Here is a 24,723-nt window from a genome sequence, read left to right on the forward strand (position 1 = left end):
CTGGATAAATCAGAAATAAGAAATATGCGACAGATAAAACTTTTTCATGTTCTACGGTTTTTGTTTACTTTTTGTTTACCTTGTTATGGTGAATTAGATTTGCAACGTAATACGTAAACAAAAGTTTGCTTACACACAGACAAGTATAAGTAATGGTACAATTACACAGCGTAACAAAAAATAACTTTTAATCTGTCTCAAGAGCAAACTTATGTGTCTCTGATAGATTTTGGGCCGCTGAATCCGAATCCGGGCTCAGATTTGCTCCAGCACGTCACAATTTTGAGCTATACCTCAATTTATAGGGCAAAGTATGCGATTTTCGGCTTTTTTGACTACACGCCATTAAGCATGGATTTATATTTTTTTAAGCAATCAAAGCATAAATTGGTCAATTCACATCTAAATTAACGACTCATGCAAAATATTTCGTTTTACCAAGTCGAATTTGATAGTTTTAAGCGGCTTATGGTATGTTGAATATTTCCCATACAAGTCACCCTCCAAAAGTTGCATGCAAGTTTATATACTGACTTAAGGACAAACGTCTTGAAATCCCGGTTCAACAGTGCATCAAAACTTCAGATGCACAAATTTCAAGAAGCAAGCTGCAAACAACAGTACATTTTATTATTCTGTTCTTGCTCACTTGTAATAAGCTTAAAATAAGAAGCTCAGGTGCGCTAATTTTGTTTACGAAGAGATTTGTGCCCTCAAAATCGTGAGTAGGTGCTAAAGTCGGCCATTGTGGCGGCCATATTGGGATTCCAACAAGTCTGTCCTTAAAATGCTTAAATCTATCAAATTTGATTTGGTAAAACGAAATATTTTGCATGAGTCGTTTGTTTAGATGTTAATTGACCAATTTATGCTTTGATTGGTTAAAAAATATATATCCATGCTTAATGGCTTGCAGTCAAAAAAGCCCAAAATCGCATATTTTGCTCTATAAATTGAGGTATAGCTCAAAATTGTGACGTGCTGGAGCAAATCTGAGCCGAGATTCGGATTCAACGGCCCAAAATCTGTCAGAGACACATAAGTTTGCTCTTGAGACAAAAAAAATGTTGCGCTGTGTTATCAGAATCATATACATTAAATGAAACAAAGACTAAACAGATGAAAAAAATGTGCTAAACTAGTATGGTTAAACAGCACAATTGTGCTGTTTCGTCACGAAAGGGATAGTATAAAAAAGTGAATTATTCTTACAAATTGGGGAAGAACAATATTATGAAAAATGGTACAGGAAACTTTTCATATACTTATGAGACCGGAAACAAGTCCTTAGAAAATTCCGATGATCAATAACTATAGATAATATAAAAGGCTCTTTCGCCCTTCATAAAGTTATTTTTTTTCTCTTACACCATTAGGAATGAAAGCGTGAGCAAAAAACTTCAAAATAATATATTTGGCGGTGTGAAGGAGAATGCTGTGGCGAACCCATCATCCAGCAGCTACAGCTAGCTGGTCAAAGTCGGAAGGATACGGTAGGAAGGGCATGGTCCGAGAATGTCGGACGATATCCCAATAAAGTTTGCTGTTCGCCACAGATCCGGTTGATACAAACAAGTTTCGAGCGCAAAGAACACGACGAGCGGACCATGAATAAGCTTGTGAGCATTAGGCGTGACCGAGGATGAAGTGAGGCAACCGTAAATTGAGTATTGTTGCACCTCTTGTTGTAGATTGTTGACGTCATAATATAATCCAGCCTTTTGAGATGAATAATTATTTCTAAGGGAAATCAAGAAGAAAAAAGATAACGAATGATTGGAGCTGTTGATATCGTTTAATACGTTTAATACGTCAGTTGAGAAACAGTTACATTCATGCAGATCAAATCAGAACACTAATTATAAAATACAAACTGAATAAAATTTCACAGTCGCTTACTAGACGAACAAGCTCACAGTCAAACTCACGATCAAAATTGTCACGATAGATCCCACAGAAACTGCGACCCGACTTCCGGCTCCGTATACTCGGTATTTGTCAGAAGTAGCGAAGAACTCATTGAGGTAGTAGTTTCGCTGTTCGCTCTCCGTGTTGATTTTTAAATATGGCCCGAACAATCCTGAAAAACATGGTAAAATTAATTTGCCACTGCATCACAGTCTACAAAAAACTCACGGTCTGTCGGTGGCCAGTAGCCAACTTGTTTCGCTGCGGGAACTCCCCTGGTGGCAAACGATGTCCACAGTTGAACCATGGCCTTTGCCATCACGATATCCGCTTCATCTAGATTCTCTCTCGGAAACAGATACTTGAGATCTTCTCCATGGTCAACTGGCCTTTCGTGAGGAAACGGCACTGCCTCAGGCATCCGAGTCACTACACTTGCATAGTCGAAACTGTACAGATAAACGTTGCCGGGGTTAACGCGGGAAAAGGCATGAATTTCATTCATCACCGGAGCTTTGATACCGTGGATGCCGCAAATCTGTTGGAATTGAATATGTTTGGGATACATTTGGATTACTAAAGTATGAAAAGACTTACGTCCGTAAAAGCGGATGCCAGGTTTTTCCAGTCCAGTCGTTCCGTTTCACGCACCAGGAAGTTGTGCCCTATGGCGTAGCTTTCCAACGATCCGTCGAACTTGGAATGTCCGAATTTTTCGTGCAGTGTACGAACGTAGTGCAGCAGAGCGTGCGAGGTATTCAGAGTCTGTAGCAAATGAGGTTGAAGTCGATGTAGTTCATCTAGCAAAAATAAGCCCTCCTGTGAGGTTGTTCCAGCCATAATGGCAAGGTCCTTGTTGGCATTGTCCAGGTAACGCTTTGGATGTTCCGGGAATAGAGGTGAAGGACCCCCCACTACAATGCCAGTTCCCGCCACGTAAGGATATCCACGATTAACTATGGTTTGCTCGCGATGAGTGCCGAACGCCTCCAGAAGGTTTCGGATGGGAACCTCACGAAGACACTGTTCTACGGCAACTCCAGTACAGCCAAGTCTTGCAGCGATATCCGTTGTCCCTTCTAGTGGAGTGTCGCTCATAGCCCATGGCGTAAAAACTGATCCTGACTGCATGATAGCCTTCTGAAATAACGGCGTCGTTCTAGATTGTACCAGTGGGCTGTGTAGCAATGCTGATACAGCAGCTGCACCGGCTGATTCGCCAAAGATCGTCACTTGAGAGCTGTTCCCGCCAAAGTATCCAATATACTGCTGAACCCACTCCAGAGCAGTTATCACATCTAGCATTCCGACGTTTCCGGGAATTTCTTCCGTCATGGTACTCAAGAACCCTAGTGGTCCCAAACGATATTGGATCACCACCAAGACAATATCCGATTCCAAAAGGTAGTTCGGCTTGTATTCGTCGGCACCCCCAAAGAAGAACCAACCGCCGTGAATAAACACCATCACCGGTCGAACCGCGTCCAACTGGAACCAATTGAAAACCGATAAATCAACATATTCGTTTATCACACACTCCAGCTCCTGCGTCACTCACACTATTCGAGTACACCGATAAAGTGAGGCAGTCCTCGTTTTCCACGTTGACGTAGTCCTCCTCAATCTGTGGACACCGAGTACCAGGTTTTGAAGCATCTCGAGTGCCACCCCATGGCGATACCTTCACCGTTGGTTTGAACCTAAGCGTACCAACCGGGGCTTCACCGTACGGAATCCCTTGAAATTCATAGATCGTCCGACTTGTCCACGCCGTATGCCCAATCGAACCCTGAACACTGCCCAGACCCTGTATATTCACAGTCGGTGTCTCGTGCTGTCCGAAACAGGAAATCGCACCGGAAATGATTAACACCACTTTTATGAACTTCAAACACATCTCTTGGTTGGACTGGTTATCTATCCGCAGTGCGATGAGTAACCTCCCTAAAAAATGTTCGAACCGAACTGGAGCACGATTTTTCGTCTAATGATGGCAGGGCCCCTTGTCGGGTGCTCTTTTATCTTGTGTGTCGTTAGTGTACGATGTCGGGCCGGTCAGTGTGATACTACGAAACCCGATGGTTGGCTTTTATCAGTTTGTAAAGAAGCGTCACAAAATGACAGGATATACCTAGGTAGTGCACCGGGCGAGTTGGTGTTTATTGGTGGACAGCCGAAGAAATGATTGATTGATGTTGGTGCAGGCTGATTGGTATTGGTTGTAACGAATCGAATCGATTGGGATTTTCAACTGTAGTGCATCGTCGTATCAATATCTGAGAACTAACGCGTTACTACTTCTACTACGTTACACCGGGGAAAGTTGACACGGGTGGGGTAAAATAAATTAGCGGGTTAACACGATAATGATGATCATCATGATAAACAATTTAAATGTAAAAACCTTTTCCAAACACCAAGTTTCATTTTAATCCAATGTACCTTATGTCGTTCTAATCCTGCGCGGTATGAATGGTAAAAATGCATGATATAATCTTGCCAAAATCAATGTAGACTAGGGTGCGACTATTTTTTTTCTTAAATTGTTGGACATTGAAACTCGCGTGCTCTTCAAGATTCGAGTTACATAAAAAGATAAAGCAAGTTTGAGCCAATTGAGATTTACAGGTGTCGCAGAAGCTTTGGAGTTGAATTTTCGAGTATTTAAAGCAATGCTCTTAATTAACTCTAACAAATTTCTAAATTTTCAACCAATTTGAAATTTGTTTCCATATTATACTTTGGAATTCATTTTTGAAATAAATTATACGACATTGTGTTTTCCCAACATTACATAAAATATAACTGTTTTGTGTTAAATATTAATTTATGTTGTGCTTTTGTGCAACGTGGGGCGTTGACATTTATAAGGTTCCAATGTTATTAGAGCTTAGAGAATACCCAAGTATGTAACCACAAGCATTATATCATAATATTAATTCAATCGTATTATAGTTTAGCTAATGCAAGATTACTTTTATTTTACATCTGTCAAGTAATACAGCGTTTAATCTACATTATGAAAGCATTGAAGCACTACGAGATTTTGACAGTTCTGTATAGTTCTATAGGGCCGTTGTTTAATAATTCATTGCATTACCATGTTTAAAGCTTTATAGCAATCAATAATGCAAGAATTTATTACTTTATATATGCCTTCACTAATTCCTTTGTTGTAAACAGAAAAATACCCCTCAGTTCGGAAAAAAAAACTGTAAACAAAACCATTCAAAACAAAAGGAAAACAAACCAAAATTTTCATGGATTGCTGCGTAGCATTTAGATTATCATGCTCAGATGTTGCTGGTTGAAAATTTATATTATGTATGTTTTTTTGGGTTTCTGGTTGGGACATGAAAACAATCAGATGCTGAGGGAACAAAAATTATGTGGGGTATCGGTTTCCTTATTTAACATAACGCCCCGATTTAAAAAAAGGAAGGATTAAAGCGCTGTTTGTATTGTTTCTAATTTATTGTTTTTTTTGGTAGAAGTGAGCACGTATGAAAACAAAAACAAAACAGAATCAACACAGACGAATTTATTTTCGAGAGTAAGATAACCGATGCCATTCAGACCTCAGCACATTTTTTTAGAGTTGCTGAAAACACAACTCAATAAGGCACAAGCTAAGTAAATGTTACCTTATGTTGCACATTTTTCCAGGTGCAAAATACATGGTATCGTAGCACACAGCGTTAGCGCATCCGAGTTTCATCGTGGTCCAGTTTCAGCAGTCGAGGTTCAATTCCCGAAATACAATAAAAAACATCTAAGTGAGAGTATCGGAACAAGCATGAGAAGATAAAAATAGATAGAAAAATGAAAAACATACTTTTTTCTTTTTTGACATGATGCATTATGTATGCATTCCATACGATTTGATTGCATTAGCTATATGGTACAAGCATTTTATATGCTTTAGCAATCACCACAGTAAAGTTTGCTTTAAATCAACAATAGTAGCGCCACTTTCGACTTTAAACTTACTTTAATGGTGCCTATATGACAAAGCAACTTTATATCGCATGTCATATAATAGTTCTATTATATACATTTGTATAGCGAAATTAATGCTCTATATCCAGCACCATGGTTAATTGGGTAGAACATACCCGAACAAAGTACAATAACTGATCAGTAACAAACTGATAACTAGGATTCGCTTCAGAACTCATTTTATATTTTTATGTTCTCAACTTGATGATTCATGTTATAATACCTGTCAAATTGGGGGTATCATCGTCGATAACAACAGTGGAAGTTAGTTATCAATGACCGTTGCAAATATCTTTCTGATAACAAAATGAGTTTTCTATTGGATAAAATTGATGGATTTACAGAAGTTGTTATCAGGGTGCTTTCGATGATAACATAATGAGATATTTCAATGACATCACGGGTATACTTGGTTTTTATCATGTTTGTTATATTACCTGCTTATTCAGCCAAAATGAGAACAAATCTAGTTAATTGTTTTTGATATCAGATAACACAGTATGTTACCCAGTTGTTATGAAACTTTGCTCGGGTAGATGACCGTATAATTCGTAGTTGCTACTCCGTGATGGACCAGAACAATCGAAATTGCACAAGGAATAAACAAACGGAGCTTGGCAGTAGCTACCGTTCTCATTGTACATTTTCGTGAATTCTAAACTTTATTAGGTCAAAAACGGCGCCAGTTACGTCCTTACGGTCATCGGGGAGAGGAAGGAATGTTAGTGTGACGTACGTTGCTACTAAAGACCGACATCATCTCATCTTCTCCACGACTGTCACGGGAAGGAACTTCTGTTAGTGGGGAGGGCGAAAAGTCGCATGATATGGATACACTTTTGTGAGTTTTGTGATTGATGCATGATTCATCCAGGGATTCCTCCAGGGATTTCTCCAGGGATTCCTCCAGGGATTACAACAGGGATTCCTCCAGGGATCCCTCCAGGGTTTCCTCCAGGGATTCCTCCAGGGATCCCTCCAGGGTTTCCTCCAGGGATTCCTCCAGGGTTTCCTCCAGGGATTCCTCCAGGGTTTCCTCCAGGGATTCCTCCAGGGATCCCTCCAGGGTTTCCTCCAGGGATTCCTCCAGGGATTTCTCCAGGGATTTCTCCAGGGATTCCTCCAGGGATTCCTCCAGGGATTCCTCTAGGGATTCCTCTAGGGATTCCTCCAGGGATTCCTCCAGGGATTCCTCCAGGGATTCCTCCAGGGATTCCTCCAGGGATTCCTCCAGGGATTCCTCCAGGGATTCCTCCAGGGATTCCTCCAGGGATTCCTCCAGGGATTCCTCCAGGGATTCCTCCAGGGATTCCTCCAGGGATTCCTCCAGGGATTCCTCCAGGGATTCCTCCAGGGATTCCTCCAGGGATTCCTCCAGGGATTCCTCCAGGGATTCCTCCAGGGATTCCTCCAGGGATTCCTCCAGGGATTCCTCCAGGGATTCCTCCAGGGATTCCTCCAGGGATTCCTCCAGGGATTCCTCCAGGGATTCCTCCAGGGATTCCTCCAGGGATTCCTCCAGGGATTCCTCCAGGGATTCCTCCAGGGATTCCTCCAGGGATTCCTCCAGGGATTCCTCCAGGGATTCCTCCAGGGATTCCTCCAGGGATTCCTCCAGGGATTCCTCCAGGGATTCCTCCAGGGATTCCTCCAGGGATTCCTCCAGGGATTCCTCCAGGGATTCCTCCAGGGATTCCTCCAGGGATTCCTCCAGGGATTCCTCCAGGGATTCCTCCAGGGATTCCTCCAGGGATTCCTCCAGGGATTCCTCCAGGGATTCCTCCAGGGATTCCTCCAGGGATTCCTCCAGGGATTCCTCCAGGGATTCCTCCAGGGATTCCTCCAGGGATTCCTCCAGGGATTCCTCCAGGGATTCCTCCAGGGATTCCTCCAGGGATTCCTCCAGGGATTCCTCCAGGGATTCCTCCAGGGATTCCTCCAGGGATTCCTCCAGGGATTCCTCCAGGGATTCCTCCAAGGATTCCTCCAGGGATTCCTCCAGGGATTCCTCCAGGGATTCCTCCAGGGATTCCTCCAGGGAATCCTCCAGGGACTCCTCCAGGGATTCCTCCAGGGATTCCTCCAGGGATTCCTCCAGGGATTCCTCCAGGGATTCCTCCAGGGATTCCTCCAGGGATTCCTCCAGGGATTCCTCCAGGGATTCCTCCAGGGATTCCTCCAGGGATTCCTCCAGGGATTCCTCCAGGAATTCCTTCAGGGATTCCTCCAGGAATTCCTTCAGGGATTCCTCCAGGAATTCCTTCAGGGATTCCTCCAGGAATTCCTTCAGGGATTCCTCCAGGAATTCCTTCAGGGATTCCTCCAGGAATTCCTTCAGGGATTCCTCCAGGAATTCCTTCAGGAATTCCTTCAGGAATTCTACCAGGAATTCCTCCAGAAATTCCTTCAGGAATTCCTCCAAGAACTCCTTCAGGAATTCCTTTACAGATTCCTTCACGAATTCCTTCAGGAATTCCTTTATAGATTCCTTCACGAATTCCTTCAGGAATTCCTTCAGGAATTGCTTCAGGAATTCCTTCAGGGATTTCTTCAGGAATTCCTACAGGAATTCCTTCAGGAATTCCTTCAGGGATTCCTTCAGGGATTCCTTCAGGGATTCCTTCAGGAATTCCTTCAGGGATTCCTTCAGGAATTCCTTCAGGGATTCCTTCAGGAATTCTTTCAGGGATTTCTTCAGGAATTCCTTCAGGGATTCCTTCAGGAATTTCTTCAGGGATTCCTTCAGGAATTCCTTCAGAGATTCCTTCAGGAATTTCTTCGGGGATTCCTTCATGAATTCCTTCGGGGATTACTTCAGGAATTCCTTCGGGGATTCCTTCAGGAATTCCTTCGGGGATTCCTTCAGGAATTCCTTCGGGGATTCCTTCAGGAATTCCTTCGGGGATTCCTTCAGGAATTCCTTCGGGGATTCCTTCGGGGATTCATCCATGAATTCCTTCAGGGATTCCTCCAGGAATTTCTTCAGGGATTCCTCCAGGAATTCCTTCAGGGATTCCTCCAGGAATTCCTTCAGGGATTCCTCCAGGAATTCCTTCAGGGATTCCTCCAGGAATTCCTTCAGGGATTCCTCCAGGAATTCCTTCAGGGATTCCTCCAGGAATTCCTTCAGGGATTCCTCCAGGAATTCCTTCAGGGATTCCTCCAGGAATTCCTTCAGGGATTCCTCCAGGAATTCCTTCAGGGATTCCTCCAGGAATTCCTTCAGGGATTCCTCCAGGAATTCCTTCAGGGATTCCTCCAGGAATTCCTTCAGGGATTCCTCCAGGAATTCCTTCAGGGATTCCTCCAGGAATTCCTTCAGGGATGTCTTCAGGAATTCCATCACGAGTTCCTTCGGGGATTTTTCCAGAGATTTTTCCAGGAATTTTTCCACGAATTCCTCCAGGGATTCCTCCAGGGATTCCTCCAGGGATTCCTCCTTGGATTCCTCCTTGGATTCCTTCTGGGATTCCTTCAGGGATTCCTTCAGCAATTCTTTCAGGGATTCGTCCAGGGATTCCTCCAGGGATTCTTCCAGGAAATACTCCAGGGATTCCTTCAGCAATTCCCCTAGGAATTTATCCTGGTATTTATACAGGTGTTTCTCGCTCAGTCCCACCTACCAGCATGTACTCTGTCTTAGCCGCATTCACCACCAGTCCGACCTTTGCTGCTTCACGTTTCAGGCGGGTATACTGCTCTGCCACCGTTCCAAATGTTCTAGCAATAATATCCATGTCATCCGCAAAACAGACAAATTGGCTGGATTTCGTGAAGATCGTACCCCGGCTGTTGAGCCCGGCTCGTCGCATAACACCTTCCAGGGCGATGTTGAATTGTAGGCAGGAAAGTCCATCACCTTGTCGTAGTCCCCGTCGAGATTCAAATGAACTGGATAGTTCACCCGAAATCCTTACGCTGTTCTGCACACCGTCCATCGTTGCTCTTATCAGTCTAGTCAGCTTCCCGGGAAAGCTGTTCTCGTCCATAATTTTCCATAGCTCTGTGCGGTCAAAACTGTCGTATGCCACTTTGAAGTCGATAAACAAGTGATGCGTTGGGACCTGGTATTCACGGCGTTTCTGGAGGATTTGCCGTACGGTGAAGATCTGGTCCGTTGTCGACCGGCCGTCGATGAAACCGGTTTGGTAACTTCCCACAAACTCATTTACTTTAGGTGAAAGACAACGGAAGATGATCTGGGATAGCACTTTGTAGGCAGCATTCAAAATGGTGATCGCTCGAAAGCTCTCACACATTAACTTGTCGCCTTTCTTGTGGATGGGAGAGATTATCCTTTCCTTCCACTCCTCCGGTAGCTGTTCGGTTTCCCAGATCTTGACTACTAACTGGTGCAGACAGGTGGCCAACTTTTCCGGGCCCATCTTGATGAGTTCTGCTGCGATACCGTCCTTACCAGCCGCTTTGATGTTTTTGAGCTGGTGGATGGCATCCTTAACTTCCCTCAGCGTGGGAGTTGGTTCGTTCCCGTCCTCTGCTGCACCAACATAGTCATTTCCTCCGCTGCCTTGGTCCTCCGTGCCTACATTCTCTTCGCCATTCAGGTGCTCGTCGAAGTGCTGCTTCCACCTTTCGATCACCTCACATTTGTCCGTCAGGAGTCTCCCGTCCTTATTCCTGCAGATTTCGGCTTGCGGCACGTAGCCTTTGCGGGATGCGTTGAGCTTCTGGTAGAACTTGCGTGTTTCCTGTGAACGGCACAGAAGTTCCATTTCCCTGCACTCCGCTTCTTCCAGGCGGCGCTTTTTCTCCCGGAAGAAACGGGTCTGCTGCTTCCGCTTCTGTCTGTATCGCTCCACATTCTGTCGGGTTCCATGCTGCAGCATTACCGCCCGCGCTGTGTTCTTCTCCTCCAGAACCGCTCTACACTCCTCGTCGAACCAATCGTTTCGTCGACTCCGTTCTAAGTACCCGATAGTGCTCTCGGCTGCGTTGTTGATGGCTGCTTTCACTGTACTCCAGCAGTCCTCTAGTGGGGCCACATCGAGCACACCCTCGTCCGGCAACGCGGCCTCGAGATTCTGCGCGTATGCGGTGGCGACATCCGGTTGCTTCAGTCGCCCTAGTACCGGGGCGGCCGCCGGTAATGTACGTTGTTAATAACGGAGAGTTTTGGGCGCAGTTTAACCATCACCAGGTAGTGATCAGAGTCGATATTAGCGCCACGATAGGTCCTGACGTCGATAATGTCGGAGAAGTGCCGTCCATCAATCAGAACGTGGTCGATTTGCGATTCCGTTTGTTGTGATGATCTCCAGGTGTAACGATACGGGAGGCTGTGCTGGAAGAAGGTGCTACGAATGGCCATGTTGTTGGAGGCGGCGAAATCGATGAGGCGTAGGCCATTTTCGTTCGTCAGCTGGTGGGCGCTGAACTTTCCAATCGTCGGTCTGAATTCCTCCTCCTGGCCTACCTGAGCGTTTAGATCCCCTATGATGATCTTGACGTCGTGGTTTGGGCAGCGGTCGTACTCGCGTTCGAGCTACGCGTAAAATGCGTCTTTGTCATCATCAGTGCTTCCGGAGTGAGGGCTGTGCACGTTTATTATGCTAATGTTGAAGAATCGGCCCTTGATCCTCAACCTGCACATTCTTTCGTCGATCGGCCACCAACCGATCACGCGCCTCTGCATGTCGCCCATCACTATAAAAGCTGTTCCCAGCTCACGTGTGTTGCCGCAACTCTGGTAGATGGTATGATTACCTCTAAACGTTCGCACCATAGATCCTGTCCAACACACCTCCTGCAGCGCTACGATTCCGAACCCGCGGTCCTTCAGTATATCGGAGAGTATGCGGGTGCTCCCGATGAAGTTGAGAGATCTGCAGTTCCACGTAGCGAGCTTCCAATCGCAAGTCCCTTTTCGTCGCTGTGGTCGTCGCCATTGGTATCGGTTCGCATTCTTCTCTTGTTGATTTTCCGGTGCTAGTCTTTTTTACGGCTGGCTCGCAGGGCCTGACACCAACCCACTAACCCAGGGAGCTGGGCTTACCTTCCCGGAAGCTACGGGTTCTGCATTGGCATTTCCTCCAACTACAGTGCTAAATAGCTAGGCTCGAGCGCCAGTCTTCGCCGGGGGTGGTGTTTTTAATGGGCGCCCAGGAGATAATATTTTAACTGAGCTTCCATCCCCACTTTGTTATTCAATACCTTTCGGATATCAAATACAGCACTTGAAATGATATGCCTGCATTCATTATTGAAATACCAGGACTTGCTATTTTCTTGGTGTTATTCATGCGAAATTATGGTACATATTTGTTTTTGTTATTTTGCCTCTTGTGTCCACCTTATGATGGGCATATCAAGGTATGATAGTATTTATGACTGATACCTTGATTCAGTTGCTATTCTTTTCTGCTCGGGAAATGTAAACCGGTCTAGGGTACATGGTACAAGAATGCCTCCTAAACAGATATTGTGTTACTTCTTGTGAGCAAGCATACATCAAATTATTTCAGCATTAATTTCATCCAAATTGACTCAAATGTTGAAAAAAAAAATAACATCTGAAATTTGTATGTCGAACCACTGGTGTGTCGTGAAATGCAAACGACTCTTTGTACCACCCTATCCAAAAACACATTCAAAGAGTAAAATCCAATCTCACAAAACTGTTTGAATCATCCCATTCATAAAAATGCCTACACCAACATCAATTAAACAAACACGAAACCTGAACGATGTACCATATCACAATATCACACCAGCAACTGATCGCTGATAACACCAACCCATGCCAAAATTCGTGCGACACACAAGATAAAAACAGCACCCGACAAGGTGCCCTGCCACCATTAGTCGAAAGATCGCGATTCAGTTCAGTCCATACACTTCTGAGGTGTTACTTATCGACGTTTCGCGGGAAAAAAAATATCAGATAAAGATGTGCTGGAAATACATATCAGCGCTGTTAATCGTTTCCGGTGTGATTTCCTGTTTTGGGCAAGAGACAGCCCCGATTGTGAACATCCAGGGATTGGGCAGTGTTCGGGGCTCTGTTGGAAACACGGCGTGGACAAGCAGGCCAACCTATGAATTTCAAGGGATTCCGTACGGCCAAGCACCAGTTGGGACGCTTAGGTTCAAACCGACGCTAAAGGCTTCGGCATGGAGTGGCATTCGGGATGCTACTCAACCTGGCACTCGGTGTCCACAGATTGACGATGACTACCTCAACGTGGAAAACGAGGACTGCCTGACCTTGTCGGTGTATTCGAACAGTGTAAGTGGCGCATGTGAATGTTTTTTTTCTGACAAATGACGTGTTGATTTATCGGTTTTCAATTGATTGCAGTTGGACGCGGGTCGGCCGGTGATGGTGTACATTCACGGCGGTTGGTTCTTTAAAGGGGGTGCCGACGAATACAAGCCAGATTACCTTTTGGAATCGGATATTGTCTTGGTGGTGATCCAGTATCGTCTGGGACCACTAGGGTTCCTGAGTACCATGACAGAAGATATTCCCGGAAACGTTGGAATGCTAGATGTGATAACTGCCCTGGAGTGGGTTCAGCAGTATATTGGGTACTTTGGTGGGAACAGCTCTCAAGTGACGATCTTCGGTGAATCTGCTGGTGCGGCCGCTGTATCTGCCATGCTACACAGCCCTTTGGTACAAACCAGATCTACCCCTTTATTCCAAAAGGCTATTATGCAATCAGGATCAGTGTTCGCACCTTGGGCTATGAGTGACAGTCCACTTGAAGGAGCCAACGACATCGCTGCAAGACTTGGCTGTACCGGAGTTGCCGTAGAACAGTGTCTTCAGGGTGTTCCCATTAGAAACCTTCTGGAAGCATTTTCCGCTCATCGAACGCAAACCATCGCAAACAGTGGATATCCGTACGTGGCGGGAACTGGAATTGTAGTTGGAGGTCCATCGGCACTCTTTCCCATCCATCCGAAAAACTACCTTGAAAATGCCAACAAGAATATTGCTGTCATGGGAGGAACTACTTCGCAGGACGGCTTGTTCTTACTGAACGAACTACATGAAATCCATCCTAATTTACTGCGGACCCTGAACACAACACATGCCCTGCTGGATTACGTCCACTTACTGCACGAGAAATTCGGTCATTCAAAATTCGACGGGTCACTGGAGGGATACGCTTTAGGAATGAATTTCTACGATATAGCAGCACTTCGCTGGGAAGATATGGTGTCCAGTTTGACTGATGTAAGTATCGTCATCCAATTATTCGCGAGCGTGTTTATACAGCAGTCTTTACTTTCCAGATATGCGGTAACCACGGTATCAAAGCTCCAGTACTGAGCGAGGTCCAGGCATTTTCCAACGTCAACCCCGGAAACGTTTACCTATATAGCTTCGACTACTCGAGTGCATTGACGCAGCTGAATCTGACGGTGCCGTTTCCACATGAAAGGCCGGTTCATAACGCCGAGGAGCTCAAGTATCTGTTTCCAAAAGAGGTTCTGGACGAAGATGATGTAAGGATGGCAAAAATCATGGTTCAATTATGGACATCCTTTGCCATCCGGGGAGCTCCCGCAGCGAAGGGTGTGGTCTATTGGCCACCGCTTGATGGTAAATATTCGGCGATATCGTTAGAAGAGTATCACAGAAACAAAATTTCGTTTTTGTTTCTTCTAGGATTGTTTGGACCGTTTTTGAAGATCAACACTGAGAGTGAACAAACGAACTACTACCTGAATGAGTTAACCGCTACTGTGTACAAATATCGAGTGTTTGGAGGAGCAGGAAGTCGAATGGCAGTTTCCGTTGGATCGATTGTAACACTTTTGATCGTGGTTTTGGGGGTCAAATCACTAAGTCTCGCAGTTTAAGTTTAAGCAGTATGTTTTTTTCTCAGACTTTCTCATGTAACAATGGAATATAAGTAAATTAAGCTAGAACAAGCAAAACTCTTTACTTTAAGAGCTTTGTAATAAATTATTTCAACACTCTATTTTGTATCATATTTTTATTAGCTTTAAGCTTCAAAGTACAGTAGAGTCTAGAGTCTCTTGAAGCACCCTTTACTCAACGTCTCCTGGTAGCCTAGTGGTTAAGGCTATGGAGCGCAAATCCGGAGACAGCGAGTACGATTCCCGTTCCGGTCGGGGGTACGTGCCTAACAATAGACAAATTCATGCAATGTCAGGCAAAGAAAGCCCTTCATTTAATAACTGCGGAAACACTAATTTGAAGAGAGATAGGCCAAATTCCAGAAAAAGAAGAACTCAACGTTATTTCTTCTTGGATCTTTTGAATCTGATGGTGCTGATTTTACTATGCAGTTGATCACATTCAGCTTTTCAGGCCCTCAATGTGGAATTCTTTTTCTTCTTCTTCTTCGTAATGGTTCTCCGTCCGCACTGGGACTGAACCTGGCTCGCTTCAACTTAGTGTTCTTTGAGCATTTCCACAGTTATTATTTGAAGGGCTTTCTTTGCCTGGCATTGCATGAATTTTTATATTGTGAGGCAGGTACAATGATACTATGCCCAGTAAGGTGGCCCACACTTATATGAAAAACAAAAATTTCGAAAAATACCAAGTCTTACCTCCTAAATCAGTTGTTTTGGACTACCAGAAGCTACTTTCAAAATTTGAGCAAAATCGGTTGAGCCTAAGGGGGCGCTCAAAACGCTTGAAGTTTGTATGGGAAAACTTGACCAAATGTATGCAGAAATTTTAAGTTGTCGAATTTTGCCGCTAGGTGGCGCTGTAAGCGTTCAATAATCAAACCCTTTGGTATTATTGTAGGTGACTATATGCCAAACCACTTTGTCGAAGACTGCAAGGTAATCCAACGTCTGTGAAAAAAGTTATACCCTAGGAAAAGTGAGGATAAACTTTATTTTAATTTTTCCAATACATGTAAAGGAATAATATCAATAATAAAATCTCAATACTTTGCCTCACTTTGGCTAGGGTATAACATGGACCCTACGTGCAGAGGACCAACGCGCCCTTGGAATTTTCGAACGGAAGGGGTTGCGTACCATCTACGGCGGAGTGCAAATGGAAGACGGGACTTAGAGAAGGCGAATGAACCACGAGCTGCATCAGCTGCTGAGAGAACGAACCATCGTCCATACCGCGAAAATCGGGAGGTTACGGTGGGCGGGTCACGTCATCAGGATGTCGGATAGCAACCCGATTTAAGTGGTTCTCGAGAGTCATCCGACCGGTACAAGACGACGTGGAGCGCAGCGAGCTAGGTGGGTCGACCAAGTGGAGGACGATCTGCGGACCCTACTCAGAGTGCGGAACTGGAGACAAATAGCCATGGACCGAGTGGAATGGAGACGGCTACTATGTACAGCAGAGGCCACCCCGGCCTTAGCCTGATTGGTAAGGTAAGTATGTTTTAGATTGCTTAAGAAGTTTCACTGAAATTTCTTTAAAAAAAGGACGGATTGCTTCAGAAAATATTCTACAAATTTCTTCAAAAAATTTAGAAATGCCTTCAGATATTTTTTTAGCAATACCTCCTGGGTAGCAATACCTTCAAGTGTTTCATATAGTAGAGGAAACTACTATCATCAGGACTTTCTCCATAGATAATAGAACATCCAACATGAAATTCGTCAGAGGCTTTCAGGAAGTTTTTCAGAGATCTCTTCAGAAGTGAGGATTCCTTATGACTTTTCTCTACGGTTTTGTTCCTCCTGTGATGTTTTCTTAAAAATCTTTATGAGATTCATTCGCAAATTTTCTTTAGTGATTTAATGGTTAATGGTTAATGGTTAATTTACCAGCCAAGTGTTTCCAAGGAGATTGAGAAATGCATGGAGGAGCATGGTTGTTGATGTCTGCGCTATCCATGTTAGGGGTCCTTTAAAAATGACGACCATCGTTTAGCGGGTCGATAATCCATGTATTGAGTATAAGAAAAATGCGGGACAGTGAGGGGAAAGGGAGTCAAAAATGCCCGAGAAATGATGGACGTAATTTTTGAATGTTTTCGTGAAGTGACATCTTAGCCCATGATAGATGGCCATTTTGCACCCGTTACGACCCAGTTTTTAAAAATGCTAAAAACCGATGAATCCGCGGCGTTCAAAGAGTTTCAGAAACGCGGTTTGGTCGAAAACTTTAAGCGGTATGCTTCCCTTGAAAGCAAGTTTAAGAACTTGTTCAAGGCGAAAAACAAGCGGTTACTGGCGTCGGTTCGTCGAGGGTTTGTCACGCGAGACATCGATGAGAACTCTTTGGAACGTCGGGAGAAGAATGCGTAACGCGTCGTCGGTTAACGAGGATCGTGAAAGCTCTCCTCGATGGATCCTCAAGCTCGCAAAAAAAAGTTTGTCCAGATTTCGTACTCGTGGAGCGAATAATTCGTGGTGTTTCCGAAGATAGGGACGACATGGATAGGCCGTTTTCGATAGTTGAATTCTCACTTGCTCTTCTTTCATGTAATAATTTCGCTCCAGGAATGGATCGAATCAAGTTCAACTTGCTTAATAACCTCCCCGACGTCGCTAAGAGGCGCTTGTTAAACTTGTTCAATTAGTTCCTGGACAACAACATCGTTCCGGATGATTGGAGTCAAGTGAGGGTGATAGCTGCTCAAAAACCTGGGAAACCCGCGTCAGATCATAATTCGTACCGTCCAATCGCGATGTTGTCTTGCCTACGGGACTTGTTGGAGAAGATGATTCTCTTTCGAACTGGACAAATGGGTTGAATCGAATGGCATGTTATCAGATACACAATTTGGTTTCCGCAGAGGCAAAGGAACGAACGACTGTCTTGCGTTACTTTCCTCAGAAATTCAGCTTGCGTTTGCTCAAAAGCAGCAAATGAGCTCAGTGTTTTTGGATATTAAGGGAGCTTTACAGCCCATTTCTTTACAACTTTTATGTTAGAGACATAGATGATTGTCTCATGGAAAATTGCACGTTAAGACAGCTTGCGGATGACTTTCTTGTTTCTGTAACGGGATCAATAGCAGTTGATCTGCAAGGACCACTACAGGATACTTTGGACAATTTGTCTACTTGGGCTCTCAAGCTGGGTATCGAGTTCTCTCCGGCGAAAACTGAGATGGTTGTCTTTTCTAAAAAACATAAACCGGCTAAGTTTCCGCTCGTTCTGATGGGTAAGACAATCACTCACAGCATGTCTTCTCAATATCTCGGCATATGGAGCGACTCCAAATGCACATTGTGTATCTGATACAAAAAAGCCAAAAGCGAATCAACTTTATGCGAACTATTACCGGAACTTGGTGGGGAGCGCATCCGGCAGATTTGATCAGGCTGTACCAAACAACCATTCTGACGGTTTTAGAATACGGTAGATTTTGTTAACAATCCGCGGCGAAAACACACTTGCTGAAGCTTCAACGGGCTCAGTACCGTTGCCTTTGGATCGCGTTAGGTTGCATGAACTCGACTCACACAATGAGTGTAGAGGTACATACTGGTGTACAGCCTCTGACAGACCAATTTGCGGAGTTATCGTTCCGGTTCCTCATCCGATGCGAAGTTGTGAATCCATTGGTCATAGAAATTTTTGAAAAGCTGCTCGAACAGAACCCTCAAGCTCGTTTTATGGGTGTGTACTACTGGTAAATAACGCTGGAGGTAAGCCCATGTCCGGTTAACACCAATCGTGACAATTTCTAACACTTCGACAGTTGCTCTGTGGATTTTGATCTGTCCATGAAGGATGAGAAGGATGAGAATACCAGAATCTCTTCGTTCCGTGGGTATTCCACATTTTTTTGCAAGTAAGTTCGGGCATGTTAGCGGGGACAGACAGTTCTTCACAGACGGTTCGAAAACTGATGAGTCGACTGATTTCGGTGTCTACAATGAATTTCATAGCGCCACCTACATGCTTCAAAAGCCATGTTCGGTATACATTGCTGAGCTAGCGGCTTACACCTTAGAGTACATTCGCACTCTTCCCCCTGAGCACTAATTTATTTTTACCGACAGTCTAAGTTCTCTGGAGGCTGTTCGGTCAATGAAACGGATGAAGCACTCAGCGTATTTCCTGAATGGAATACGCCAAGTATTGAGTGCTTTGACCAAACGCTCATACATCATCACCATAGCTTGGGTCCCTTCACATTGCTCGATTCCGGGCAATAAGAAAGCGGACTCACTGGCTAAGGTGGGCGCTAGTGAAGGCGATATTTACGAGCGTCAAATCGCCTTCGACGAATTTTTTGCATTGGTCCGTCAGGAGACCTTGATCAGCTCACAACACAAATGGAGAGATGGAGAGATGGGTTCAAAGGGTTGGATTTAGGCCACGATTTCATTCGTGTAATGTGTCGGTTGATGTCCAACCACTATTTGTTGAACGCACATACCTTCCGTATTGGGCTCTCAGAAAGCAATCTCTGTGTCTGTAGCGGGGCTTACCAGGATATCGAACATGTCGTGTGGGGATGCAATGAGTATCGTGAGGGGGCGGTCCAGAATGTCGAATTGTTTGAAAATCCATATTCACTAAAACTGATGTAGTCAGGGCGTTAACAGTGTGCACCCAAAATAACCAAAATTGGCATTTCATAATATTTCGCTTCCTGAGGAGGCGGTCCAGAATGTCGAATAGTTTAAAAATCCATATTCACTAAAACTGATGTGGTCAGGGCGTTAACAGTGTGCACCCAAAATAACCAAAATTGGCATTTTATAATATTTCGCTTCCTGAGGAGGCGGTCCAGAATGTCGAATAGTTTAAAAATCCATATTCACTAAAACTGATGTGGTCAGGGCGTTAACAGTGTGCACCCAAAATAACCAAAATTGGCATTTTATAATATTTCGCTTCCTGAGGGGGCGCACAGTGGGAAAAATCGACCCAAAAAACGGATCTTTTAACGCCGCTGGTTTCGGTCCGTGAAGTTGACCATTTCTGACGTAAAAAAATACGAGAAATCGATTGGTGCTAATTTCATTCACCGCACGGCACGGGAAGTGGTCCATTTTGCCCCATTTCGCCCTTTTTTCATACAAAAGGAGAATTAAAATGTACTTTCAAACAAATAACACGACTGTAGATCATTGACAATAGCTGCAGGTGTAATAAGAAGTTTATAGGAATCATAAGAATACATGAAAGATCCTTTTTAATGCTTATTTTGCCCTATATGCCCCAACAACTGTCGGATATTCACAATTTTTCCTAATTATGAATAGATTTTTAATGTTACTGACTTAAAGTTGATTTGTTTGGCATAAACATAAAGCGGTAGATCGTTTATCACCAAAATAATCTTCGGGAGTTGTCCAATTTGCCCCATTTTGCCCTATTTTCATGAAAAAATGAGATTTATAATGTTTTTATGAAAAACAAATACTGCTATGGAACGTTGAAATTAGTTTTAGGTGCAATTGGAAGCTAACAGTTATCATGCGTATATATGAAAGATATTTTCCCTATTTTACCCTACATGCCCCTAAAACTGCTGGATAATAACATATTTTGTATGATTATGTAATGTCGCTGGATCCAAAACATGAAGCCCTGGATCATTTTTGATACATACAAATGCGGTTTACCGATCAATACTACAATCATTCTCGGAATAGTATATATATAGCTGTCCATTTTACCCCAATTTGTCCTGATTTTGTCATGTAGTGAATAAATCAATTTGCCCTGATTTGTTGTCAAGTAATGAATAAATTAATTTCCCTTATTAGCATTGGTACTGAAACCAATCTTATCAAAAAGACATATATTTGAATTTTTCTATAATAACAGCTTTTGATGGGGAACTAAGGGCATAATAAGCATTTTATAAAATATGTCAAATATGCGCTAAACTGATTAAATGGGGCGTCTCAAAGCAAATTATATATATTTAAGATGCCCCATTTAATCAGTTGTGTGCATATTTGCCACAAATTAAGATTAGGGTTAATGCTTATTATACCCTGTATTCCCCACCAAAGTCATATGTTTTAACTGTCCTTTCGATTACATTGGTTGCAGTAACAAAAGTTCATCGGTTTGGACATAAGCAAATCGGGGAAATCAATTCATTCATGAGGCGACAGCATATCAGGGCAAACTGGGGTAAAATGGACAGCTATTTGTACCCTCCCGTGAATGATTCTAAACCTTATCGATAAACCGTATTTGTATATATAAAAAATGATCTAGGAATTCATGGATTGCAACCAGTGACATTACAAAATAATAGAAAAAATGTTATCATCCAGCAGTTTAAAGGGCATGTAGGGCAAAATAGGGAAAATATCTTTCATTTATGCGCTGTTAGCTGTTAGCTTCATATTGCAACTAAAACTAATTTCAGCGTTCCATTACAGTATCTGTTTCTTATAAATGCATTTTAAAACTCATTTTTTTATGATAATAGGGCAAAATGAAGCAAATTGGACAACTACTGAAGATGATTCTGGTGATAACAGATCTAGCGCTTTTTGTTTATGCAAAAAAAAAAAGAAAATCAAATCAGTAACATTAAAAATCCATTCATAATCATGTAAAATTCACAATTTCCAGCAGTTGTTGGGGCATATGGGGCAATATAAGCATTTAAAAGGATCTTTTATTTATGTTTATGATTTCTTTTAACCTCTAATTACACCTGCAGCTATTTTCAATGATCTACAGTCATGTTAGTTGTTTGAAAGTACATTTTTATTCTCTTTTTGTATGAAAAAAGGGCAAAATGGGGCAAAATGGACCACTCCCCGTGCCGTGCGGTGAATGAATTTAGCACCAATCGATTTCTCGTACTTTTTTACGTCAGAAATGGTCAACTTCACGTACCGAAACCAGCGGCGTTAAAAGATCCGTTTTTTGGGTCGATTTTTCCCACTGTGGGGCGCACATTGGTCGGGCTCCATACAAAGGGGCGGCCAAAACTCTCAAAAAACGGAATTGATATTTTTAAACTTTTTTTCGCCTTATAACAAAGATAATGTATTGTAGTTTTATGATTCTCAACTAAAAGCATACCAGCTTTTGTATTTCAATGACATTTTCACTACCAAAGTGGCCTAAGTCATAAAATTGAAAAATGAATTATTCGAAAAAAGTAAAATAATAATATTTTGAGAATGGAATATATGTTTTATGTTATCCAGCATATGAAAGCTTGTTATTGGACTGTTTGAATGCACGTATGGTGCAAAATTAATATGTCACAAAACTTTTCAAATTTTCATATATTGTACCTTAGGAATTTTGGTAATTTTTAAGTTAAAAAACGGTTCGTGTCGTCACGTGTCGCCGCAATTTTGAATAGTACATCTTAAACATCATGCTTAGGGCTGCATAAAAACGTTTAAACTTTTTGCAGAAATTTGCAGTTTTTCAAATTAGAGCTATTTAAAAAAGTCATGTTTTTTCATATGTTTTACGTTATTTTTTCATTTTTAACTGAAATAAAATTTATCTTCCCACATTTTTCACACGTTTTGAACAAACCTGATTGGATTTGATCGAAAGATGATCATTTAATTAAATTAAAATTGATTTTCTAACAAAAAACGCAAAAAATGTGGGGTATGCTGATTTTAACCGTTTTTGAAATTATTGAAGTTACGTAATTTTTGAATACTCCTTTTTAAACACTAAAAATACTATATAACATATCTAGACAACCTATAACTTCGATTAAACACATAAAAATAGTTTTGGCCGAACTTTATCTTTTTCCGACCATTGTGGGGCGGTCCAGAATGTCGAATAGTTTAAAAATCCATATTCACTAAAACTGATGTGGTCAGGGCGTTAACAGTGTGCACCCAAAATAACCAAAATTGGCATTTTATAATATTTCGCTTCCTGAGGAGGCGGTCCAGAATGTCGAATAGTTTAAAAATCCATATTCATTAAAACTGATGTGGTCAGGGCGTTAACAGTGCGCACCCAAAATAACCAAAATTGTCAAGGAAATTTCCTTTACGAAAAGATCCTGGACCGACCGGGAATCGAACCCGTCACCCTCAGCATGGTCATGCTGAATACCCGTGCGTTTACCGCCTCGGCTATATGGACCCTATAAAAGAAGAGCTGGTTACTCAGTGTGTAACTTGGAGTAACCACGATGACACCACTGCCCGAGGGGGCGGTCCAGAATGTCGAATTGTTTAAAAATCCATATTCACTAAAACTGATGTGGTCATGGCGTTAACAGTGTGCACCCAAATTAACCAAAATTGGTATTTTATTATATTTTGCACCCTGAAAAAAAAATTTATTTGAACTGAAGAGCTGGTTACTCAGTGAGTAACTTGGAGTAACCACGATGACACCACTGATCGTGAGGTCAGATCTGAGCTGCATGAAATTCTCCGGGTCCGAGCAGTGTTGGTAAAATCCCACTCAAAGCAGACTCACGAGCCACACCTGCGTGAGCATACTTTCGCGCGATTCTGAATCATTTTCTCACGCACGCGATTTTCATGCAAAATTACGCTCTCACGAGTCAAGCGCCGAAATCTCGTTCGTTTGTAAAACGAATCCAAATCAATTTGAACGACATTCAATGTTATTGTACGCTAGATTTGCTTTTGTTCTATCATATAATCCTAAAAACAATGAGTAAAATCGCGAGTCAACTCATGCATGATTTTTTCGGCGGTGAGTTTGGCGAGTCAAGAATCGCGCGTGAAACAACTAAACCATGAGATTCGAGAATTTGAGTTTTTTACCAACACTGGGTCCGAGGAAAACAACAGAAACCCTTTGAAGATGTGTTGGCAGGACCTGATTTGGAATACATGAACCTGATTTTCCAGTTTTTGAAACATGTTGATGTCAGAGTTTGATGTAGTACGTTCCTTGTTTTCGTTGTCCGCCTTTTGGTTTTGTTGTTCGCCCCTGTCTGTCGTCGCCTCCCTTCCGTTTGTCCTCTTCTTGTCGTTGTCTACCGATAAAGTCCTTTCTTTTTGGTTCCGTTACAGATATGGACAATTTGTCCCATCAATGATTTTAGTATAAGTTAGCAAATAATTTAGTTGTAAACCTATAATTCGGTCCTTCTCAATTTTATTTTATTTTTTTTTACAATCCTTAACCTCGAAACAGCTCGGCTTCCCAAACTAACATACTTTTAAGGCAATAATAAATTGTAAAATGTAAAATCATTGGAAAAGCAAAAGATTTCGGCTCAGTTATGCCCTTGTGCTCGGGCGCCACAAATAAACGAATAAGTAAAAAAAAGACCAACTGAAACGCCTCTGAGGCCTGCTGAGACCCATTAAAGACCTTTTGAGACTCCTACATGCCAACTCAAACGCCCCTGAAACCCCCTGAACTCCTTGAAATACTTCTGAGGCCTCGTGAGACCTGTTTGAGACTCTATGCGACCTCCTCAAGATGTCCAATGAAACATCCTTTAATCTCCCTCGAATCTCCTGAAATGTTACGGAAGCTTCCTGGGACTAGCGTGAGACTCCCTGGAAACCCCTTGAGATCCCCTGATTTGCTCCTGAGACATCCTGAATCGTCCCTAAAACCTGATGTCCCATGAGATGTCTACGAGACTTCTCTGACATATCTTGGAACTCCCCTGTATCATGTAACACCCTTAAAGCCCCTATAATGCTCCTAAGAACCCCTTGAAACGTTGCTAAAACCCCTGAAACCGCCTGAGGAGCCCTGAAACGTACATGAGAACCACTAAAACGCCCTTGAGACCCACTGGAACCCACTGAAATGCCTTTAACTTCTCTTGAGTCTCCTTAAAATGCCCATGAGCACCACTGAGTTTTTCAACACAACTGTTTTGTAACAAGCACACATTTTAGGTTCTTGAGAAATTCTCGTATCCCGTGACCATAGATTAGAAACCATTGATTTGAGAAAAAAATATTTCACAATCC

The 24,723-nt window shown here is 42.9% G+C and overlaps 2 protein-coding genes across 2 annotated transcripts in view; one reads left to right on the top strand and one right to left on the bottom strand.

Annotated features, from left to right (window-relative positions):
* Positions 1-1,776: 1,776 nt before the first annotated feature.
* On the bottom strand, positions 1,777-4,040 carry LOC109396993 (glutactin-like). Its single transcript, XM_019669313.3, has 4 exons — positions 3,467-4,040; positions 2,506-3,396; positions 2,137-2,446; positions 1,777-2,080 (listed from the first exon to the last, which is right to left on the bottom strand). The coding sequence occupies exons 1-4, from the start codon at positions 3,803-3,805 to the stop codon at positions 1,899-1,901; spliced, it is 1,722 nt and encodes a 573-aa protein (XP_019524858.3). The 5' UTR covers positions 3,806-4,040; the 3' UTR covers positions 1,777-1,898.
* An 8,666-nt stretch (positions 4,041-12,706) lies between these two features.
* The window catches only part of LOC109397004 (uncharacterized), a 55,335-nt gene continuing 43,318 nt past the window's right edge, over positions 12,707-24,723 (top strand). Inside the window, exons 1-4 of the mRNA XM_062858151.1 lie at positions 12,707-13,153; positions 13,226-14,110; positions 14,170-14,479; positions 14,546-14,733. Coding sequence (XP_062714135.1) covers positions 12,815-13,153; positions 13,226-14,110; positions 14,170-14,479; positions 14,546-14,733 — 1,722 coding nt within the window. The 5' untranslated portion in view covers positions 12,707-12,814. The remainder of the gene's footprint in view (positions 13,154-13,225; positions 14,111-14,169; positions 14,480-14,545; positions 14,734-24,723) is intronic.

The sequence above is a fragment of the Aedes albopictus genome, chromosome 3 (assembly GCF_035046485.1).
Source record: "Aedes albopictus strain Foshan chromosome 3, AalbF5, whole genome shotgun sequence".
NCBI classification, from domain to species: Eukaryota; Metazoa; Arthropoda; class Insecta; order Diptera; family Culicidae; genus Aedes; species Aedes albopictus.